Source organism: Triticum urartu, chromosome 3A (assembly GCF_056163025.1).
Source record: "Triticum urartu cultivar PI428250 chromosome 3A, HENAU_Tu73, whole genome shotgun sequence".
Classification (NCBI taxonomy): Eukaryota; Viridiplantae; Streptophyta; class Magnoliopsida; order Poales; family Poaceae; genus Triticum; species Triticum urartu.
In genome coordinates this window covers 654,905,455-654,926,166 of record NC_141875.1, presented here as the reverse complement: position 1 = coordinate 654,926,166, position 20,712 = coordinate 654,905,455, and the positions used below count along the sequence as shown (strand labels likewise).

Sequence of the window (20,712 nt, the reverse complement as noted above, 5' to 3'; positions counted from 1 at the left end):
ACCCCTCCCAATGAACAGGATCCCGTTTCAAACATGGTCGGTCGAACACAAGGCTGTTTCCTCCGTTGTGCGGTACGTCAAGCCTCGTTTCATCGGCTGTTCCGTCCAAGCCGGTTGACTCCCACACGTTTCGTTGCCTCTCGATAAACACGACGCATTCCGTTGCCTCCCCATGAACACGACGAAGACGTTGTTTTTTTTGCGGGTGACGACGACGTTGTTTCTCTGTTTCGACCCAGGCATGTACACGAGCCCTGGCCATACATATGTGCGAGTAGGCGTTCGAGATCCCGCTCATATGTATGTACGTGGCCGTATTTTCTTTCTTGCACACTGGTCGTTGTACGTACGTGTACATGCTACGTGCGCGCCTCTACTATGACACGTGCGCGCCTCTACATCGACCAGTATGTACGTACACGTTCGCGACTAGAATGACAATGCTACGTACGCTTCGATCAGGTGGGTCCCGACTGTCAGGCACTTCCTTGCGTGCAAAGATGTAGTTGGTGGGTCCTAGCAGTCAGGGGGGCGAATCGTTTTTTTGCCTAGGCACACTTCCTTGCGTGTGTAACACCCCCAGTATCATGCTATAGTAATCTCATGCCTGATGATGCCATGTCATCATAATGAAGTTGCTAACCCTCACTTTGATTCAAACCAAATTCAAATTCAAATTCAAAATGCAAGTCAAATATTTATTTCTTCAAGCAGTAAAACAAAAATGTTCACTTTGTCCTATAAATTACCCTGACCATTGTCATGTTAGAACCAACCTCTTTTGGATTCCCAAATGCCCTTGGAAAATTATTTAGTAGTCAGCCAACATTTATAATTGGCCTTTTTCAATTTCGACAAATGGTTAGACAACTCCTTTTGGCCTCAAACTTTTCGTGACTCCTAGGAATAATGTGCTTGAGTTATGTGCCAAGTTTCTTGTTCACCCAAAATTCATTTGCTACTTAATCTAAATGCAAAACAGAAACAAAAAGAGAAAGGCCAAACCACCCCCCTTTCCCCACCAGGCCTCAACCCCCGCCGGCCCAGTCGACCACCCCACACGCCGGCCCACTCCCCCGCTCCCCTGGCCTATAGGCCACACCCGACCGAACCCTATCCCCATCTCTCTCACGACCCCCCCACAAACCCCACTCTCTCCCTCGTCTCCCCCCTCCACTCGCCTGGATCTGGATCGGGGAGGACCCCATCCCGCGCCGCCTCGCGCCCCTGACACCGGCGCCCAGCCCCGATGCCACACCCGACCCGCCATCGGCCGCCTGGAGATCCCTCCCTTGCCGGACGCCTCGCAGCTCCTCCCTTGCGCCCCGTCGCCTCTCCCTCGTCGGCCGACGCCTGCTGACGCCACGCCCGTCGCTCGTCACCGCGCCGTCGTCGACCATCGCCGCCCCAAGCTCCGGCGCCTCCCCGAGCTCGCTTTAGCAAATCTACATGGCCTCGTGAGCCCCCACTCCCCTTTTCTTCCTCTTCCCCGCCGGTTTCAGCCGCTTAGTGCGCTCGAAAGCGAGCTGTAGCCACGTGCTCGTGCTCACCCGAGCGTCACCGCCACCCTTCGTCGCCGCTCCGGCCAACCTGGCCTCGTCCCTGCTGCTACCATTGGCGGGCGTCGCACTTGCCTCCCCTGCTGCCTCACCCGCTCATCCCACCGCCGCGCCGCGCCGCCCAGTCCAGCCGGCCGTGCGCCCCGCTTGACTAGCCGCGCCGGCTCCTCCGCCGCTCCGTCGTGCACCGCTCGCTGGAGCCCCGCGCCTGCTTCCCATGCCGCCCTATCCCGTTCATCGACCGCGGGCCCTGGCCGCCGGCGCCGGTGCCCGGCTTCCCCGTCGCCCTGGCGGGCTATGCCCGCACCACTGGGGCTCCGCCCCGTTTCGCCACGCCCCGCTAAGGCGTATGGGCCACTGCCCAGTAGGCCCCACCGCCCCTTTAAAAAAAGATTTAGAAAATATATATACATAAAAATAATTAAAATTAATTAATTAATCAACTTAATTAATCCTGTTAATTAGTTGTTAGTCTATGACAGAACGGACCCACACGTCAGGGTTGACTTTGGTCAACTCTATTGACTGATGACGTCATGCTGATGCAATAACCCCCATTTTTAGTTTTAATAATAATGTCAAAATATTGTTAAAAACTTTAGAAAATCATATTAAATAAACCGTAGCTTGGATCAAAAAAACTTTGTACACGAAAGTTGCTCAGAACGGCGAGACAAATCCGGATGCGCAGCCCGTTCGTCCGCCACACATCCCTAGCATAGAGAACACACAACTTTCCCCTCTGATTTATCTGTTCGAAAACGCGAAACACCGGGGATACTTTCCCGGATGTTTCCTCCCTTCGCCAGTATCGCCTAGTACTGCGTTAGGTCACCCTAGCACCGTGTTTTGCCTTGTTATATGTTTGTGATGCTTGTTTGCCCCGCATTTACTGTTTCTTCCCCCCTCTTCTCTCCGGTAGACCCCGAGACTGATGCAGCCCCTATGATCAACTACGTCGACGACGACCCCTCCTTGCCAGAGCAACCAGGCAAGCGAACCCCCCTTGAGCATTCCGATATCGCCCATTTCTTTTCCTCTCATGCTTGCATTGGAACTGCTACTGCTTTCTGTATGATCCTACTCTGATGCATAGCCTGTTATTGTTACCTGCTTTCATACCTTACCTGCTTATCCTAAACTGCTTAGTATAGGATGGTTAGTGATCCATCAGTGACCCCCACCTTGTCCCAGTTGCCCTGCTTTATGTTCGATGACTCGATCAATGTGATCGACGTCCAGGCCCCGACACCGCACATCATCCCCTAGTTGTACGACTCTGCAGAGTTACCATCGAGTGCCGAGGGTGGAACCTCTTACATCACTCCTGATGAGATCTCCATAGTGTAGCTATACGGTCGAGGTCATCGAGGGTGATTTCCTCCTTAACCACTTCAGTTACGGCTCTGTCGTGCAACCCATCAAACGTGAACCTCGAGGGTGGATCCTCTTACGTTCACCTTGACGACAACATCGAGTGGAATTCACCGGGGGTGATTCCTCGGGTTTTCCCTTTGGTGTTAGACACATAGTTACTATGGTTACTATGACTTTACACTGAACCATGTTACTAAAGACGGGTCGACCCTGAGGGGTACCCGCGCGAGCTTAATAGCGAGTGATGTGGAGTCGGGTTGACCTGGAAGGTGCCCGCTAGATACTTACGAGGCGTGGCCGGGCATTCTTAGCCCTTGCCGCAAGTACTCGATACGGGGCGACGGGGTCACATCGATCGTGAGTCTCTGCTCGTTACCGCGCGTTCCTAATCCACTACGATTTGGATATTTGATCCGAGGGGCCTCTGGCCTGATAGCACTAACCATCACGTGGGCATAGTATGGGCGTTCTGCGTCGTATACATCAGCCGAAGCTTAATAGACGTTAGCGACTGAGCGGCGCGCGCCGGGTTGGACTAGTAAGCACCTACCTTGTTGAAGGAGGTAGCTAGGTCTGCTCATTGGCCGCGTACGCAAATGAATGTTGTAGGAGGAGTCAGATGGTCCTGTACTTGATGACGATGAGGGAGAGATTGATATTGAGGAGGCTCAAAGGGAGCAGAAGATGCTTGAGACACATTGGAAGGTCATGGCTATGACCTTTCGGTCGCAAGGGGATGCATACATATTCTACAACAATCACGCCAGAGAGCACGGGTTTAGTATCAGGAAACAGAAGGTGAAATGAGGTGCTTCCGGAATGATACGGTACCGGCGGTTTTTTTGCTCCAGGGAAGGGAGAAGGCAGAGCAAGTTCATAACCATGGAGGGCCGCAAGCGCAGGCTTAGACCGGAGACTCGTTGCGACTGCGGTGCACATATGGTGGTGAAGCTGGACAGAGAACGTGGCGTTTGGTTCATCGCATCATTCGTGGATGATCACAACCACGCGATGGCTCGGCCCGACGAGGTTTTTTTTGTGGTCACACAGACGGATTGGAGATGGCCAGAGGGCGGAGATATTGGCGATGGAAGCAGCCGGGATAAGAAAGCATATTATAATGGACAACTTCATCAGCAGATACGGTTCGTACGATAAGTGCGGGCTTATCAGGAGGGACATTTACAATCTTTGTTGCAGAGAAAAAATGAAGCTCATTGCAAAGGAGATGCAGAGACGGCAGTTGGCATTATGAGGAGCAGGAAGGAGAAGGACCCTGAGTTTTTTTTGAGTATGCGTGACAAGGAAGGGCGATTGAAGAGTATGTTCTGGTGCGATGCACAGTCGCGGAGGGACTATCAGGACTACGGAGATGTGGTCGTGTTTGATAGCACGTATAAGATGAACAGATACGGTATGCCGTTCGTCCCCTTTGTCGGAGTTAACAACCACCATTGCACCACAGTGCTTGGTTGTGCCATCATTGCTGACGAGACAGAAGGGACATATGTGTGGCTGCTGCAGACATTTATGAAGGCAAACTGTCAGGTGAAGCCAAAGTCAATAATCACAGACGGTGACGCTGCAATGATCCGGGCTATTCAGATTGTCCTTTCAGATGTTTTCCATCGTCTTTGCTCCTGGCATATCGAGAAAAATATGCAAAGGCACCTGCATTACAAGTCACTGGATGAGTTCAGATCGCTCCTGTACTATGCCACCTCTCAAGCGAACTTTGAGCAGAGATGGAAAGCTTTCTATGATAAGTGGAAGACGGATAGAACCGAAGAGTGGCTTGACAGGATGTACAGGAAGAGGAGACTTTGGGCAGCTTCATATCTTTCCGATGGTTTTTTCCTTGGTATGCGAAGTAACCAGAGGAGTGAAAGCCTCAACTCCTGCCTTCACCTTCACCTGGACTACGGTATGACAATTGTTGATTTGGTGGTGCATTATGAGAACTGTATAGTTTGCCTGCGTGAGAATGAGGCGTACGATGACTGCGAGGCATTCCAGAAGGAACCATCGTCGGTTACTGAATATAAGGCCCTTGAGGAGCATGCCGCCAAAGTATTCACACCTACTAATTTCTACATCCTGCAAGATGATTTGCATAAGATGGGTCAGCTAGAGATATTTGAGACGCTCATGGGAATTGGGCGTCAAACATTCATGGTGACATGGAAGGATAACCACAAGTTTAGGTACAATGTTGTTTATGAACCAGGTAACTCAGAACAAACTATTACATGCAGTTGTCTTAGGATGGTTCGGAAAGGGCTGCCATGCAAACACATTCTGTTTGTTCTCCATCATCTGAACTTAACTGAAATACCAAAGTGTTGTGTCATGCATCGGTTGTCCAAACATGAGAGAGATGGGTTGCCTGTGCAGCGGAAGAGTGATATGTTTGGATGGAGTTGGTCAGGGCCATTGGAGAGAGAACGGTATAGTGCAATAACCATTAAAACCGCAGAAGCTGCTCATGTTGCAGCAAATGATCCCTTCTTGTACGACGAGTTGATGAAGTGTCTGGACAACATAATAGCGCAGAAAAAGATTTTAGAGGAGGAACTTATAGGAAGTAGAAGGTATGCTATGCTGAAGAAGGAGGCAAGTCAGGCGCAACAAGTTGAGCCTGTTATTAGTGATCCTCAGAAAGTTTCGACGAAGGGTGCACCTAAGAAGGGGCGATCGAAGGGGGGCCCCGATGTTACAAAGAATGGTAGGCCAAAAGATTTTACAGAGAAGAAAAGTGGTCCTTTGTGCAGTCTGTGTGGTCTCCCAGGTCATAACAAGGCTACATGCAGTAAGAACGAGAAGTGAGTTGCAACCTTTTTATTTTTGTTATGTTGCTACTTTGATTTTACCAACTATATTTGCTCACCCATTTCTTTATGTTTTGTTCAGGAACTGGGCGTAGAGACGCAGCTTGGTTTGTAGGAAGAATAAAAGTGATCGCACGAGTCATGTCTGAATAACCTATGCTATTTTTATTCGCACATGTGTGCCAGAAAACTTGATTTGTACTGTTACGTGATGATTTGTACTGTTATGTCTGAATAACCTATGCTATTTTTATTCGCATATGTGTGCCAGAAAACTTGATTTGTACTATTACGTGATGATTTGTACTGTTTCTAAATGAAGTTTCGAAATTCTGTTTATTTGTACTGTTTGGAAATTATGTTTGTTTGTACTGTTTGGAAATTATGTTTATTTGTACTGTTTCTATATGATTCCTAGGTGCATGCATGCAAAGATTGCGTACATTTTTTTAAATGAGTATATTTGTTCTGCACTTCGTAAAAGTAAAATAATATTTTTTAAAAATATTCAGAAAAAAATGCCCAACCACCGCAGCCGGGCCCATAGTGGGGAACAAATCATACACCCAAATCAAGCCCGAAAGGGGCGACTCGGGCGGCTGATAGAGCCCACTAATGGGCCCGGCAACGGGGTCCAACGGGGCTGCGGGCAGTGTGATAAGAGAGGAGTTCGAAAGAGGGAGCGGAGGCAGCTATTTAAGTCGCTCCTCGCACCCCTCTGCTTCCGAGGTGGGACTAAACTGGCGTGAGTTCGGCAGCGCGCGGGGGAGGGGAGTGGGCGTGGGCCGTGGGAGGGGGCGAGTGGCGCCCTGCCTCTATGGGCCGAATTTGGCCGGCCGATGACAGCGCCGAAAACGGCCTCATGAGCCCTGCGGCGGCCGCGTGCACTGAGGGAGGGGAGTGGGCGTGGGCCGGGGGAGGGGCCGAGTGGCGGCGTGCCTTCATTGGGCTGAACTGGGCCGGCCCGAGACAGTGCAAAATAGGCCTCCTGAGCCTTGCGGCGACCACGTGCAGTGTGGGGCGCGATGGGGACGCCATTTTTAGTCCCACCTCGGAAGCCGGGGGGCGCGAGGAGCGGCTTAAATAGCTGCCTCCGCCCCCTCCACCGAGCTCCTCTCTTATACATGCCCGCAGCCCTGTTGGACCCCGTTGCCGGGCCCATTAGTGGGCTCTATCAGCCGCCCGAGTCGCCCCCTTCGGGCTTGATTTGGGTGTATGATTTGTTCCCCACTATGGGCCCGACTGCGGTGGTTGGGCATTTTTTTCTGAATATTTTAAAAAAATATTATTTTACTTTTACGAAAGTGCAGAACAAATATACTCATTTAAAAAAATATCATCACCCACAATGATGCAAATAAGAGTGTCACCGACAATGATGCAAATAAAAGTGACATTGAAAAATAGATATTGTAGCAAATACCGACCACGGCACATTTATTTAGTTACGGAACATGCTAAACCATGCCACATTACAATATAGAGATGATGTCTTAATATGAAAATTGTATCAAGTACCGACAACGGCACGTTTATTTAGTGGAGATAATAGCCAACACCCCATCCTCCGACTCATTTCTTCTCCATGATCTTGAGGATCTTCTCTTTCACTACTTCCTTCGTGTTGCATTCTGAAAAAAGTATTTCAGCTAGAATGCGTCCCCTTGAAGCATTAACCTCATCTTGATCGAACTCAAATGTCCAATCATCTCCGTCCCAGCTTTGAACGCATTTCACCACGAAAAGACCACAAGAGACTCTGCAAGAAACCACAAGTCAATTATTGATGGATCATACAAGTACATACTAATTCAACATTTGCAACATACCCATCTGTTTGTGATGGCATATCGTACTCCCTTATTGGCCAGGAAGATACGTCAGGATGTTTCGTTCCAATAAGAGCATTCACCTCGTTTGTATCATTAGCTATTTCTGCCCTCTGAAATAAAAATGAAAAATCCATATGAAGTACGTTTCGAATAACTATATATTGTTTTATGTATCGTTGTAAGCTTACCAGCTTAGCAATCTTTGCAAGAACTCTTTTGTTGCGTTTACTAGTAGAGTTTAAAACTTGAAACTCTTTTTTCTTGTTGTGCATAAGAACTGTTATCCAATGACTTTCGTCCACATGAAAAGGAAAGTATGCCTACAACAAAGTTTATTCATGTTGGTGTACACACAGATGTACTACGAATGATCATACTAAACTGAAGTACCTTATCTTTGATGAAATACTCTTCAGTAACTCTAGACACCATTTTAGTTTGGTTTGTGAAATGATCCATAAAATGCCTCTTAGAGTTGTTAACCTTTCCATCACCACGAAGAATAAGCCAGTGGGACACCCAAGATGATAATATGTGACGGTCAGCACGAGGATTATGGGTCTGCATATGGTTGCAATAACTATTGATGACCTACAAAATAACATAACAGCAATACGCCTATTAGATAATTTATGTAAATGACATGTACAACTTAATAACTTAGTGCTAATACTTACACCGCTATGCAACCACTTTTTTGAAATGATGGCTTCAAGCATATCAGGTGTACATGTTTCCCCACCAATTCCCGTCATGTGCACAATAGTTTTTCTGCAAAGCTTCTCCGACTCTGCCAGTGTCCGGATATAAACCTTCGCGGCCTCTATGTGATCCTCATTAATGTAATCAGTACTAATCATAGCAGCTCTTATACCAAATAGACCTAAAATAGTAAGAAACAATGAGTTAATAAAGTGTGCATGCAAGGACAGAAGTATGTTGCAAGAATAAATTACCTAGCACTTACTTTTCTTTGCACGTCCACCGTTCTGAAGAAAAGGTGAAAGACAATATTTTGACCGTTTCCTCTTGCGTTTCCCATCATTCTCCTTCCCATCATTCTCCTTCCCATCATTCTCCTTTTCATCATTCTCCTTTTCATCATTCTCCTTCCCATCATTCTCCTCAGTGCCATTTTCTTTCGCATTTTTAATACGGGTGTTCAGACTATCCATACTAAATTCCTCAGATTTATCGGCGCTAGACCCGTCTGACACTTCATTCATATTCTTGGGGGTTGAAGTAATAGCTGGAAAGTCATTCGTGTCTACCGTCGCAAGAGATGGGTTGGGAGAATTACCATTATCCTCAATAACGAAGGGGTCGCCTTCATCTCCTGTACCAGGTGTGTTGTGATGCACACCTTTCTCACGCGCCAATTTATTCCCGTTCCCAGTGGTGAAGGATGCGTCCACCCTGTTGTCCATATCTTCTTTTGCAGGAGTTGATTGTACATCTGGCCAATATTTTGATGGACCATACTTCCCCACCCAGTCTTCACTATGCTCCACATACTCAATGTCATCATCAGACCCCTTGTTTGGCTTGAAGACAAGACCTTTCTTCTCAAGCTTCTCCACTACTATCTGCAATGACACATTAATTGCATTAACTACATGCATAAATTATGAATAATCCAATGTAAACTGAAGTACACATCACTCATATTACCTCAGCACATTTTTGAGGGAGAAGTCTAATTTCTTTTTGCATATCTTTGATGCATTTCATCACCTGATCTAATGTACTATCCCTGCTCGATGAAGCCTCATCTCTATTATCTTTCTTTTTGTGGGCACGATCTTCCTGCTCTAATTCTTGCTGTAATTCTTCCTCCGCCTTTCTTCCTTGTTGAGCAATTAATGTCTGCCTGTACTTCTCACTTATCACGTCATCAATCTATAACAGGTAAAATCAATTAAAATTTCTCAACATATAAATAGTAACTTAAGTGCATGTAGTACGAAATAGTAACACATAAATAGTAACTTACCGTCCCATTACCACGGCCGTATGCCGTGTCATACGCGTCACGCTTCTTAGCCTCATCTTCTGACCAATTAAGCATCAATGGATACTCATTAGCTAATGGATCAAATGCCTCATCATCCAGTGGCTGCACTTTCTCCCAAAACATGTACTGCATGAACATGAAGTATATTAGCAAAAAAAATTCACAAACTATAGTTCGAAAGAAACAAATATAACATAAGATTTACCTTAGGAGCGCAAGGTTTCCGATCGGCCAAGTAAATTTTGTAAGATCTGATAAGGTCTTTGTGATGCCTTCCACGCAAACGCGTAACGTAAACGCATTCCAATTATATGCTTTGATGGCCTCCACATCGTGCACTAACTTGTAATAAGCATTAGGAACTTCTATCGTGGACTGCGGTGCAAGAACCGTGCCTAGAAGAATCAGAACAATTCTATGAAGGAAATCATCATCGTATGTGCCACTGGCAACGATGTTCTCAATCAGGTCGTCTATCATCATTTCCCCCGTATTGGAATCTAAAAAGCGACTAGGCACCTTCACCTTCGCCTTTAACCCCCCTTTTCCTAGCGCTTTCATGGCATCTTTGCCCTTGTTCTGTAGCCCGAAAATGTCAAACACATCTTCGGTGCGCAATGATATCGCACCATTTTTTGATGGCATGATGAACCTTTTTCTGTCCAACGAATACGATTTAATAATGAACTTGAGCAAACATTTGCGCATGAGCACACTAGGTATCATCAGCATTTTTCCAAGACTAGTGCTTGCAAAACGCTTTTTCTGCCTAGAGTTTAGTTTGTTGACCAACAGACACCACTTCTCAACCGAACAAAAAATCTCTCCGTACTCCACCGTCGCTACGAATAGGAGCAAAAAAAAATGTTAGCTACTTTATATGGGCACATGATAAACATGATGAATGCATAGTACCTCGTGCCATGGGATCAGGGCCGGCCCTGGGGGACGACGGCACGGTGGCGTTGGTGGCAGATGGCGTCGGTCGCAACCTGTAAATAATTTTAAAGTTTTTTTAGAAACACTATGATTTCTGAAAAAATCTTTGGTATGTAATACTTTGAGGTGTTTGGACTAGAACATGTACGTGTGGTTTAAGATGCCATACTATTTTTTATACCATGGTTTTTCTGCTGTATATACCTAGAAAAACTGAATTAGAATCAGCTGTCATGCATGCATAATTATGACCAAAACTATAGCAAAACTACACTATAGCCAAACACTTAGGTGGTTTTCACAGAACTAAGAAACACTATGGTATATACAGTGCATGTATCAGCCACTCATGCATGCATGTATTTACGCAGTACTTAGTGCACTAACTTAATGAGTGGCACATGCAGCACGCTCTCAATCAACTAACAAACTCTAACTACACACTCTACTGATCTAGGACAAAAAATTCTACAATCAAGGTTATACATGATAAAGCACATGAAACATAAAAGTAAGTCGGAATCTGTGTTCACCAACTTGGGGCGTCGGCGTTACGTGGCAACGGGGGCGACGGCGTCGGCCGCAGATGGCGTCGGGGCAGATCGTGTTGGGGCAGTCGCTCTGTGGTGCGTCGGCGTGAGCTGGCGTCGGTGGCAGATGGCCTCAGGGCCGTCGCGGGCGTTGGGGCGGTGTCGGCGTGACTTGGCGTCGGGGGCTGCGGCGGCCGCAGATGGCGTCGGGGGAGGCGATCGTGGAGGCGGCGTGAGGCGGCGTCGGGGGCGGCGTCGGCCGCAGATGACGTCGGGGGAGGCGATCGTGGAGGCGGTGTGAGGTGGCGTCGGGGGCGGCGTTTGCCCTAGATGGTGTCGGGAGAGGCGCTCGTGGAGGCGGCGTGGAGGCGTGGAGGCGGCGTGGACTGGAGATCGTGGAGGCGTGGAGGGGCTTTGACCCCCGATAGATATGCATGTACGCGGGCTTATCCATTTTTTTTTCTAAGAACCCATTCATTAGTTTTTTTCCCAATCATTAGTTGCGTCTGTTTTTTAAAACAACCATTATCGAAAATATATTGATTGATAGATAATTTTTTTGACTCCGCCAAATGGCACGAAACTTTTTCTGCACGTTGGCATCACCCTCGACAGCACCCACGCCAGTTTGCATATTTTTCCGACGCTCGATGCATTTCCTAGGATTTTCCCTGTGTTAATGCCGTAAAACACTGGCCGGACGTGACGCAACGTTTGTTTTGTGTCCGTTTGCGTTCCAACCTTGTGTGGGCCCTACGTAGGCCGTGCCCGCATGTCCGCCCACTTTGGTGCAATTGCATGCATGCGATCACGTACCCCTAGTGCAACGAGCTTCTTTTCGGTCTACCGGAGGGGGGTTCCCGACTACTTTTTTTCTTTGACTCCTCCAAATGGCACGAAACTTTTTCCGCACGTTGGCATCACCCTCGACAGCACCCACGCCAGTTTGCATATTTTTCCGACGCTCGATGCATTTCCTAGGATTTTCCGTGTGTTAATGCCGTAAAACACTGGCCGGACGTGACGCAACGTTTGTTTTGTGTCCGTTTGCGTTCCAACCTTGCGTGGGGCCCTACATAGGCCGTGCCCGCATGTCCGCCCACTTTGGTGCAATTGCATGCATGCGATCACGTACCCCCAGTGCAACGAGCTTCTTTTCGGTCTACCGGAGGGGGGTTCCCGACTACTTTTTTTCTTTGACTCCGCCAAATAGCACGAAACTTTTTCCGCACGTTGGCATCACCCTCGACAGCAGCCACGCCAGTTTGCATATTTTTCCGACGCTCGATGCATTTCCTAGGATTTTCCGTGTGTTAATGCCGTAAAACACTGGCCGGACGTGACGCAACGTTTGTTTTGTGTCCGTTTGCGTTCCAACCTTGCGTGGGGCCCTACATAGGCCGTGCCCGCATGTCCGCCCACTTTGGTGCAATTGCATGCATGCGATCACGTACCCCCAGTGCAACGAGCTTCTTTTCGGTCTACCGGAGGGGGGTTCCCGACTACTTTTTTTCTTTTACTCCGCCGAATGGCACGAGACTTTTTCCACACGTTGGCATCACCGTCGACAGCACCCACGCTGATTTGCATATTTTTCCGACGCTCGATGCATTTCCTAGGATTTTCCCGATGAAAATGCCCTAAAACACTGCCCGGACGTGACGCGACGTTCGTTTGGTGTCCGTTTTCGTTCGACCTTGCGTGGGCCCCTACGTAGGCGTGCCCACATGTACGCACACTTTGATGCAATTGCATGCATGCGATCACGTGGACCTTGTGCAACGAGCCCGGTTTCGGTCTACCAGAGGGGCGGTTCCCAACTACGATTTTTATTTTACTCCGCCGAATGGCACGAGACTTTTTCCACACGTTGGCATCATCGTCAACAGCACCTACGCTGATTTGCATATTTTTCCGATGCTTGATGCATTTCCTAGGATTTTCCCGGTGAAAATGCCCTAAAACACTGCCCGGACGTGACGCGACGTTCGTTTTGTGTCTGTTTTTGTTACATTGGGAGCATGCACGACAATTTTCGCTACTTTTTGGCAGCCAATGCTTTTTTTATGGTTTTCCCGGCAAAATAACCCTAAAACACTGCGCGTTACTCCGTATTTTCTCAAACAAGCGCCTGGTGCCCTCCATTCTGGGTTCACCGATTTCTTTTATATTGCTATTTCATTTTTTCCTCTTTTGTAATTTTTGATGCACCATTTTTTTTAAAAAATCAACTTGTTTCTACTGTTGTTTTTTAAGATTACGTCAACTTTTGTAAAATTCAAAAAATGTTTCAAAAATTCAGTTAACTTTCATAATATTCTATGATTTAATTTACAGAGAAACACCTTTTGAATGTTTTATGAAAAACTTCTTAGCTTTTTTTCTAACTTTTTTTACAAAACTGTTTACGTTATCAACTTTTTCCAGATTATTGCTTGTGTATTCTTTTGCAAATTTGATTATTACTTTTTTCATTAAAATTTTATGATTTTTTTACCGGGCGAAAGCGTTCTTAAACCTGGAATTTCTTTATTTTTTCACCCAAATATTTCAACAACTCATAATAGTCAAACAAACAAACTTCATTCAAACTTAATTATATCATACATAGTTTCTTAACATAATAAAAAAACACAAAATAAACCCTAAACTACGTCGTCGTCATCCGATACGACATCGATGACCGCGCCCATGCCGCCACCACCTTCGCCGCTACCGTTGCTGCTGTCGCTGCTCATGTCGTCCAGAAACGCGAGGTCGTCGTCCTCCTCCTCAGCCGCCGCAGCAGACTTGCGGAGAGTCTCCATCAAGCCCGGAGTGTCCTCCGGGTCCTCCGGGTCTCTCAGCTCCGGCGGCGGCACGAGGCCGGGCTCCGTTGACGCGACGATGGCGAGGAGCAAACCCGGAGAGTCGTCGGGGTCCCCTTCCTGACGTAGCGCCTGCACCTCCGGCGGAATCTCCACGGCCGGAGCAGGCGGGGGAGGGGCCACCGGCGCGGGAGTGGGAGGTGGGGCAGGGGCAGGGGCGCCCGTCGCCGGTGGGGGAGGGAGGACCAGCCGCCCGGCGCGACAGTCGCGCAGGACGTCGTGCCAGTACCGGCCACTCCAGAATCGCCAGCGACCGAGCCGGTTCCACCTCCCACCGGCCTGGTTGACGACATCATCGTGGGGTGCGGCGGGGCTAGGCACGGCGTAGCCGGCGGCGCTGATGTGCCACGAGCCCGGAAGGCGGCTGGACGGCGGCACGAGGATGTTGTACCGCACCAACTCCATCGCCTCCGAGATCCCGATGTTCGATGGCCACCATCCGCGAGAGCTGCCGGCGCCGGACATGGCGAGCGCGGTGGGGGCAAGGGTTGGGGGAGCGGGTTCGGGGGTCGGTGGCGAGAGGGAAATGTCGAGGGGGTGGGGGAGCGGGTTCGGGGTTGTGCGGCGAGGTATGCGGCCGGCGCGCGGTTTTTATAGCACAAGGGGATGTGGGGGGGGGGGGGCGGCCCCGTCATAATGGGGCGACGGGACGCGACGGCGGGGGCGGCAGGCCTACGCAGCCGCGCCGGTGGTAAATGGCGGCCAGGCGACGCGACGGTGGGGGCGACAGCCGCTTTGACCGCACGTGCGGATCCGCGCCGGTGCTTACGGCGGCCAGGAGACACGATGGGCCAGCAGGCACGCAGGGCGCAGTTTGACCGCGCGTGCGCATCCGCGCCGGAGATTATGGCGGTCAGGCGACACGACGGGGCCGGCAGGCGAGCAATTAGGGCCGCTGTTAATTGCGGTCAGGCGACGGGACGCGACTGCGGGGGCGGCAGGCGCGCAGTTACGCCGTAATTGACGGGGGGGGGGGGGGGGGGGGGGCGTGGGCGCGCGCGCGACGGGACGACGGGTGGACTCTGCGTGCGCGCGTGACGACTGGTCGGGGAAAAAATCTGTATTCGTATACGTACACGTTTCGGGCGGGACAGCGGGCGGACGGCCTCTTTTCAAATCATGCCCATCATGCCCTTCGTTATGAAGGGGTACGAGACAAGCTTGACCGTCCTTGTGTTGGAGGGGGTCTACCGAAGCGGAAGTGATCATTTATTATGCATACTTCCCTTTATCTCTTGCTGGTTCGTGTTGTCCTTATGACTGCACTAATTGTAGTTCCAAGTTTGGCATAATAAGCATTCTGAGTCTTCATTGTCATCTCCTAGTTTTGTAGTTTCTTTCTCATGCATAAATACTTTTCTTGTAAACATATATCCTGGTTTGTTTAGTGTTTTTATTGCTTGGCGTAGACATCCATGCTTTCTCCTATCAGCCGGTTAACTAACTGACACATGAATTGTCATCTAAAAGAATAAACTGCAGTAGTTGGAAAGCGTCCATGCTTTCTCCTATCAGCCGGTTAACTAACTGACACATGAATTGTCATCTAAAAGAATAAACTGCAGTAGTGTGGAAAGCCACATCTAACGACTATCCAGATGATCTAAATTCCTTTGTCATACATAACCTGCGCCCTGATGGCCGGGATTGCAAACCACGGCATATCTCGGACAAAGAGATGAAGTTTTCCTTAAGGTTATTAAGGTGGATCCTTGTATTATTGTGACTTTGATTCGCTAGGCATCAGGTCATGTATGCTTCTCTCGTGAGTACGCTCCTTCTCTCGGACGTGTGCTTCACTCGTATGTGCCGTTCTAGTAAAATATACTTAGTTTGTAATCTAGTCGGACTATGCAAAAGGTATGGTTTACAGTTTCCGTCGTTCATTTTCCTGGAAAACAAAGCAGTTTCCTTCCTTCATTTTTCTAAAGTTTCTTCCGTCATGTACGTACGTGTTTGATCTTCTTCTTCTAGGATGAGAATAGTAACTTCTTATGCCGTTATGTTTAGCATGCACCGATCGATCGGTTTCCTTATTCAATGTATAGTTACGTCATTGACTTTGCTTATTCTAGGATGACAATCGTTTCCAACTTTAGAGAAAAAGATAAGAATCGTTCGTAAATTTCATTTTCTTTAATGTACGTGCTTATTTTTGTGCGTAATTTCTCATCTTTTAATCTGAGCCGTTTTGATCAAAATCAACAGAATATATATTTTTAGCATATGTAGACCAACAACATCGCTTGTTTGTGTTTTGAAGAAATAATATAATAGATAGTAGACTGTTTGCCCTCGTGTCAACGATTGCAAGATTTAGCTTGCCACAACATTAGAATTGCTACATTGACCTATTATATATTAAAATTCATTGTTAGTTAGAAAAACAAAATTTCGTAGAACATCTCGCAAAAAGTAGGCCAAATATTTGGTGGACCATATGTAAAAATTTACAATTTGAACATAACAGAGAAAAGAAAATATGCCAGAAACTATATCATATAAAAGCAAAAGATGAGAATTTCATTTGGTAGACCTTTTTTATACGAAATCATAGCCATTAGATATATATATGAAAAATTATAACCAAACACTATACAACCTTTGATTCTTAGTAAAACAAATTATATAAAAAATGCCAACACATCGGTCATGCATATCCCATCTTGTTGTAAAACAAAGTAGGAAATATGTAGTTACTTTACAACAAAGTGATCTCACACAGATGCATCATGCATATCCCATGTTGCTGTAAAAAAAAGTCATGCATATTTCATCTACAAAATCAACATAAATCCATATACTCGCGCAGAAACACCATTTCGCATGAACGGATGCATAAATGATGTATATGCAGCCAGTTGCCAAGATGCCATGTTCCCATGTTGTAGCTGCTACCCATGAAGAATCAATTACTATACGTACGTAGCAAGAGAGATCAATCACCGCACCTATCACGTGAAGAAGCATGCGTACGTCTGTGTTTGTGTTGTGATCCCCGAAACTCCTTGAGTCGACTTGACTGCGCCGCCACAACGGTGAGTCAGCGACATCTCTGCCACACCATTGTGTTCCCCGTCCCTTGACATGCGCCTCTTCTGCTGCGCCATCGGCCGTCGTCTCTGTGGCCGGCGTTGCCGTCGCAGCCACTGTTTAGGTCAAATTCCTCCTTATGCCGGCAGCGCACAATCACATACGTCTTTGGTCATTGTTAATGTTGCTCTACATCGTAGACTAATAGTACATGGCAGCAGCCTCCACATCCGTGCACCGCTGAGATCGCGTGGATCACGATCAGGTCATGGGCCTTGGAATTCCTGGGCCTTGGCTTGTTGCTTTGAGAAGACAGAACGCAATGTATGCATGCACGGTCAATCAGAGAATATTTATGTATTTGACCTTGACCAACTCATAATAGGTAGATTAAAAAAACTATAATAGGTAGCCTATGCCCGTACGCTAGAGCATGTTGAGTCGTATTATCAGATGTTCCAAATTACCTACACTTTCCGTGTCAATTTTTTATAACACCCGGTCCGTGTCAATCTGATTTGCATCGATTACTTCTCCTACCCATCACGTTTGGCTTGGGTTGGAACAAAAAGATTGTACGTGGCAGTCATGTACCTAATTATATTTCCATGTAACGTTTACATCTTTAAATCTCAACCCTTAATATCTAAAATTGGCGGCCAAGATAATTTAGTCTGTGTGGACTAATGTGATGGCTTGTTTGACTCTTATTTTAATTATATAATAGATAGATAGATAGATAGAAGAGACCTCTGCGTTTTCTTCAAAAAATACATAAATTGGGCTGCCGATGTTTCAGGAAAAAAAAACCCTCGGATGGGAGGTCCATAGACCGGTCGATACATGACGGTCCTCAAGAAAATACAAATAGGCCTATGGACCTCCCATCTGAGGTCATGAGCTGCGCATGTTAAAAAAGAAAGCCTAGACAGGGCAGCCCAAAACCCAGCTGATACTTGCTGCCCCAGTGATAATAAATGATACCTGCCAGCTCCCCGACTTCGTTATGAATTTATCTCCTATAGTAACTACGTTGAAGCACCTAAAAAAATGTAACTATGTTGACAAACCCGTGGGCCCCAACGTCAGTAGAGTATTAGGAGGAAGTATTTTTCGATGAGGCACTTGCTTGCATACGGCCATAGACTTGGTGGGTCCCGACTGTCCGCCTCTCCACGTACAGTCCTCTCCAGACTCCTCTCGTTTGTTCAGCATGTTCACAACGGCAGACAGCGGCGTCGCGGCGAGCGCACAAAGGCGCAGGAGGAGATCCGACCACGTGAGGAAGTGCCTTATTAGTAACGAAACAATTGAACTAGCCTAGTGGCCGAGTGACACTACTCGGCAGCTGTTCCGCCCGGGTTCGATTCCACCTGTGCAGAGAAAACATCTCCAAATTTTTTGCCTCTGCCTTTATTGACATGTGGGTCCCAATTTTCATATACGCACACCATGTCCAACACTTGCCAAAACTTCGTCCCTCGTTTTCTCTGTTTTTCGCACACTCGACATTGTATGGGCATTTTGAAAATAACATATCTTTTTGACTGTGCATCATATGAAGATGTGCTATGCATGAATGTTGATCAGCATGATGTTAACTGGCCGGTAGTTCCAGTTTCGACCATGGATAAAACTTCCAACATGATGTTAACACTGTTTGAAAAGGCCGTGTTAATATAAATGCTCTGCCTATGAAAGTTACAGTTTCTTATCTGAAACTGAACTTGGAGTTTCTTATTTAAAACTGAAACTTGCAATTTCTTCTCTGAGAATCACATTGTCTACATTTTTATACTCATATGAAACTACATTTTTTGAAGTGCTAAAAATAGATATCTAGAATTCATAAAATACTTCATATGCTCAATACTGCAAATCTGAAATTCAAAAGACATTCATATCTGAAAGTACTCTTAAAATACACAACACAAAACACAATTCACAACCTGCAAATACTGACAACCCTAAGCTCCTCCTGACAATTCACAACCTGCCCGACTATTGGACTGGAGGGGAGGGGGGCAGTCCCTCCTATTCCTCGGCGGCAGACAGCCGCCCCGTGAGACAATGTGAACGGCAAGGGAGAGGATGGCGGGGAAGCGTCGTCGGGGCAACTGTTTTTCTCCTCTTGCAGTTGGGTTCGGTCGACGAAGACTCCACCGGCTCGCTTTGGCACGACACCCTCACAAATGACACCCTGTAGAAGCTCGATCCTTCAATCTCTGGTGGATGCTCCATCTGGGATCGATACTCCCACCACCGCTTCCTCACGATCGGATTCGGTGAATCTGTTTGCTCCATGGCCCAGAGGAGCAGCTCTATGTACTCCCGCGCGACTCCCTCTAGGAGTATCGCCGCCTTTTCGCTCTATTGTAGATATTTGGCCATGGATGTCGCCGTCGCCGCTAGTTGGTCCTTGTTGTCAAACCAAGACTGTATCTCCAACATCCTAGCTAGCTTCACAGGGTCGCCGTTTGTGATCCTCACGTATCGGTTATACTCCTCCATCGATCTACTTCTCCACAACACCTTCACTCACCGGCAGTGGTTTTTGAATGGAAGAGGAGAGGAGCAGCGCTGGTTTTGGATTAGAATGGGAGAGGAGCGACGCTGGTTTTGGATTGGAACAGGAGAGGAGAGGCGGTGGTTTTGAAATGGAAAAGGAGAGGACCGACACTGGATTTAGATTGGAACAGGAGAGGAGCGATGGTGGTTTAAGAGGAGAAGATCGGAAGAGCGGCGCTGGTCTTGGAAGTATTTTTTTGTTTTGCGTATTTTGGGTCAAAGTTTGACCACGTACTGTATTTGACAAGCAAAATGTGAATGCATGTCACCAAAAATTGTATCGTTTGGTTCGTATCTGAATGTACTTTCAAATTATATTATTTTTGCAACGTATAACATATATTTTATTTGCGAAAATCATGGTCAATTATGACCCAGAATAAAAGGGAGACTAGTTAATGTTGAAGGAAATATGCCCTAGAGGCAATAATAAAGCTATTATTTATTTCCTTATATCATGATAAATGTTTATTATTCATGCTAGAATTGTATTAACCGGAAACATAATACATGTGTGAATACATAGACAAACAGAGTGTCACTAGTATGCCTCTACTTGACTAGCACGTTGATCAAAGATGGTTATGTTTCCTAACCATAGACATGAGTTGTCATTTAATTAACGGGATCACATCATTAGGAGAATGATGTGATTGACTTGACCCATTCCGTTAGCTTAGCACTTGATCGTTTAGTTTGTTGCTATTGCTTTCTTCATGACTTATACATGTTCCTATGACTATGAGATTATGCAACTCCCGTTTACCGGAGGAACACTTTGTGTGCCACCAAACGTCACAACGTAACTGGGTGATTATAAAGGTGCTCTACAGGTGTCTCCAAAGGTACTTGTTGGGTTGGCGTATTTCGAGATTAGGATTTGTCACTCCGATTGTCGGAGAGGTATCTCTGGGCCCACTCGGTAATGCACATCACTATAAGCCTTGCAAGCATTGCAACTAATGAGTTAGTTGCGGGATGATGTATTACGGAACGAGTAAAGAGACTTGCCGGTAACGAGATTGAACTAGGTATTGAGATACCGACGATTGAATCTCGGGCAAGTAACATACTGATGACAAAGGGAGCAACGTATGTTGTTATGCGGTCTGACCGATAAAGATCTTCGTAGAATATGTAGGAGCCAATATGGGCATCCAGGTCC

The 20,712-nt window shown here is 47.1% G+C and overlaps 2 protein-coding genes across 2 annotated transcripts; one reads left to right on the top strand and one right to left on the bottom strand.

Moving 5' to 3' along the window:
• Nucleotides 1-4,259: 4,259 nt before the first annotated feature.
• On the top strand, nt 4,260-5,762 carry LOC147981119 (protein FAR1-RELATED SEQUENCE 5-like). The gene has a single exon (XM_087515875.1). The coding sequence runs from the start codon at nt 4,260-4,262 to the stop codon at nt 5,760-5,762; it is 1,503 nt and encodes a 500-aa protein (XP_087372001.1).
• A 1,566-nt stretch (nt 5,763-7,328) lies between these two features.
• LOC147981118 (uncharacterized) lies at nt 7,329-9,327 on the bottom strand. The gene is made up of 7 exons (XM_087517033.1): nt 9,268-9,327; nt 8,564-9,182; nt 8,274-8,479; nt 7,987-8,187; nt 7,785-7,916; nt 7,594-7,706; nt 7,329-7,523 (listed from the first exon to the last, which is right to left on the bottom strand). Exons 1-7 carry the CDS (start codon nt 9,325-9,327, stop codon nt 7,337-7,339), a joined length of 1,518 nt encoding a protein of 505 aa, XP_087373159.1. The 3' UTR covers nt 7,329-7,336.
• Between the last annotated feature and the right edge of the window lie 11,385 nt (nt 9,328-20,712).

Coding starts and splice junctions, on each gene's coding strand:
- LOC147981119 (XM_087515875.1), top strand. CDS start 4,260: ATGTTCTGGTGCGATGCACAGTCGCGGAGGGACTATCAGGACTACGGA.
- LOC147981118 (XM_087517033.1), bottom strand. CDS start 9,327: ATGAAATGCATCAAAGATATGCAAAAAGAAATTAGACTTCTCCCTCAA. Junction 9,183..9,267: donor TCCCTCAAAAATGTGCTGAG/GTAATATGAGTG, acceptor GTGTCATTGCAG/ATAGTAGTGGAGAAGCTTGA. Junction 7,524..7,593: donor ATGCCATCACAAACAGATGG/GTATGTTGCAAA, acceptor GGTTTCTTGCAG/AGTCTCTTGTGGTCTTTTCG.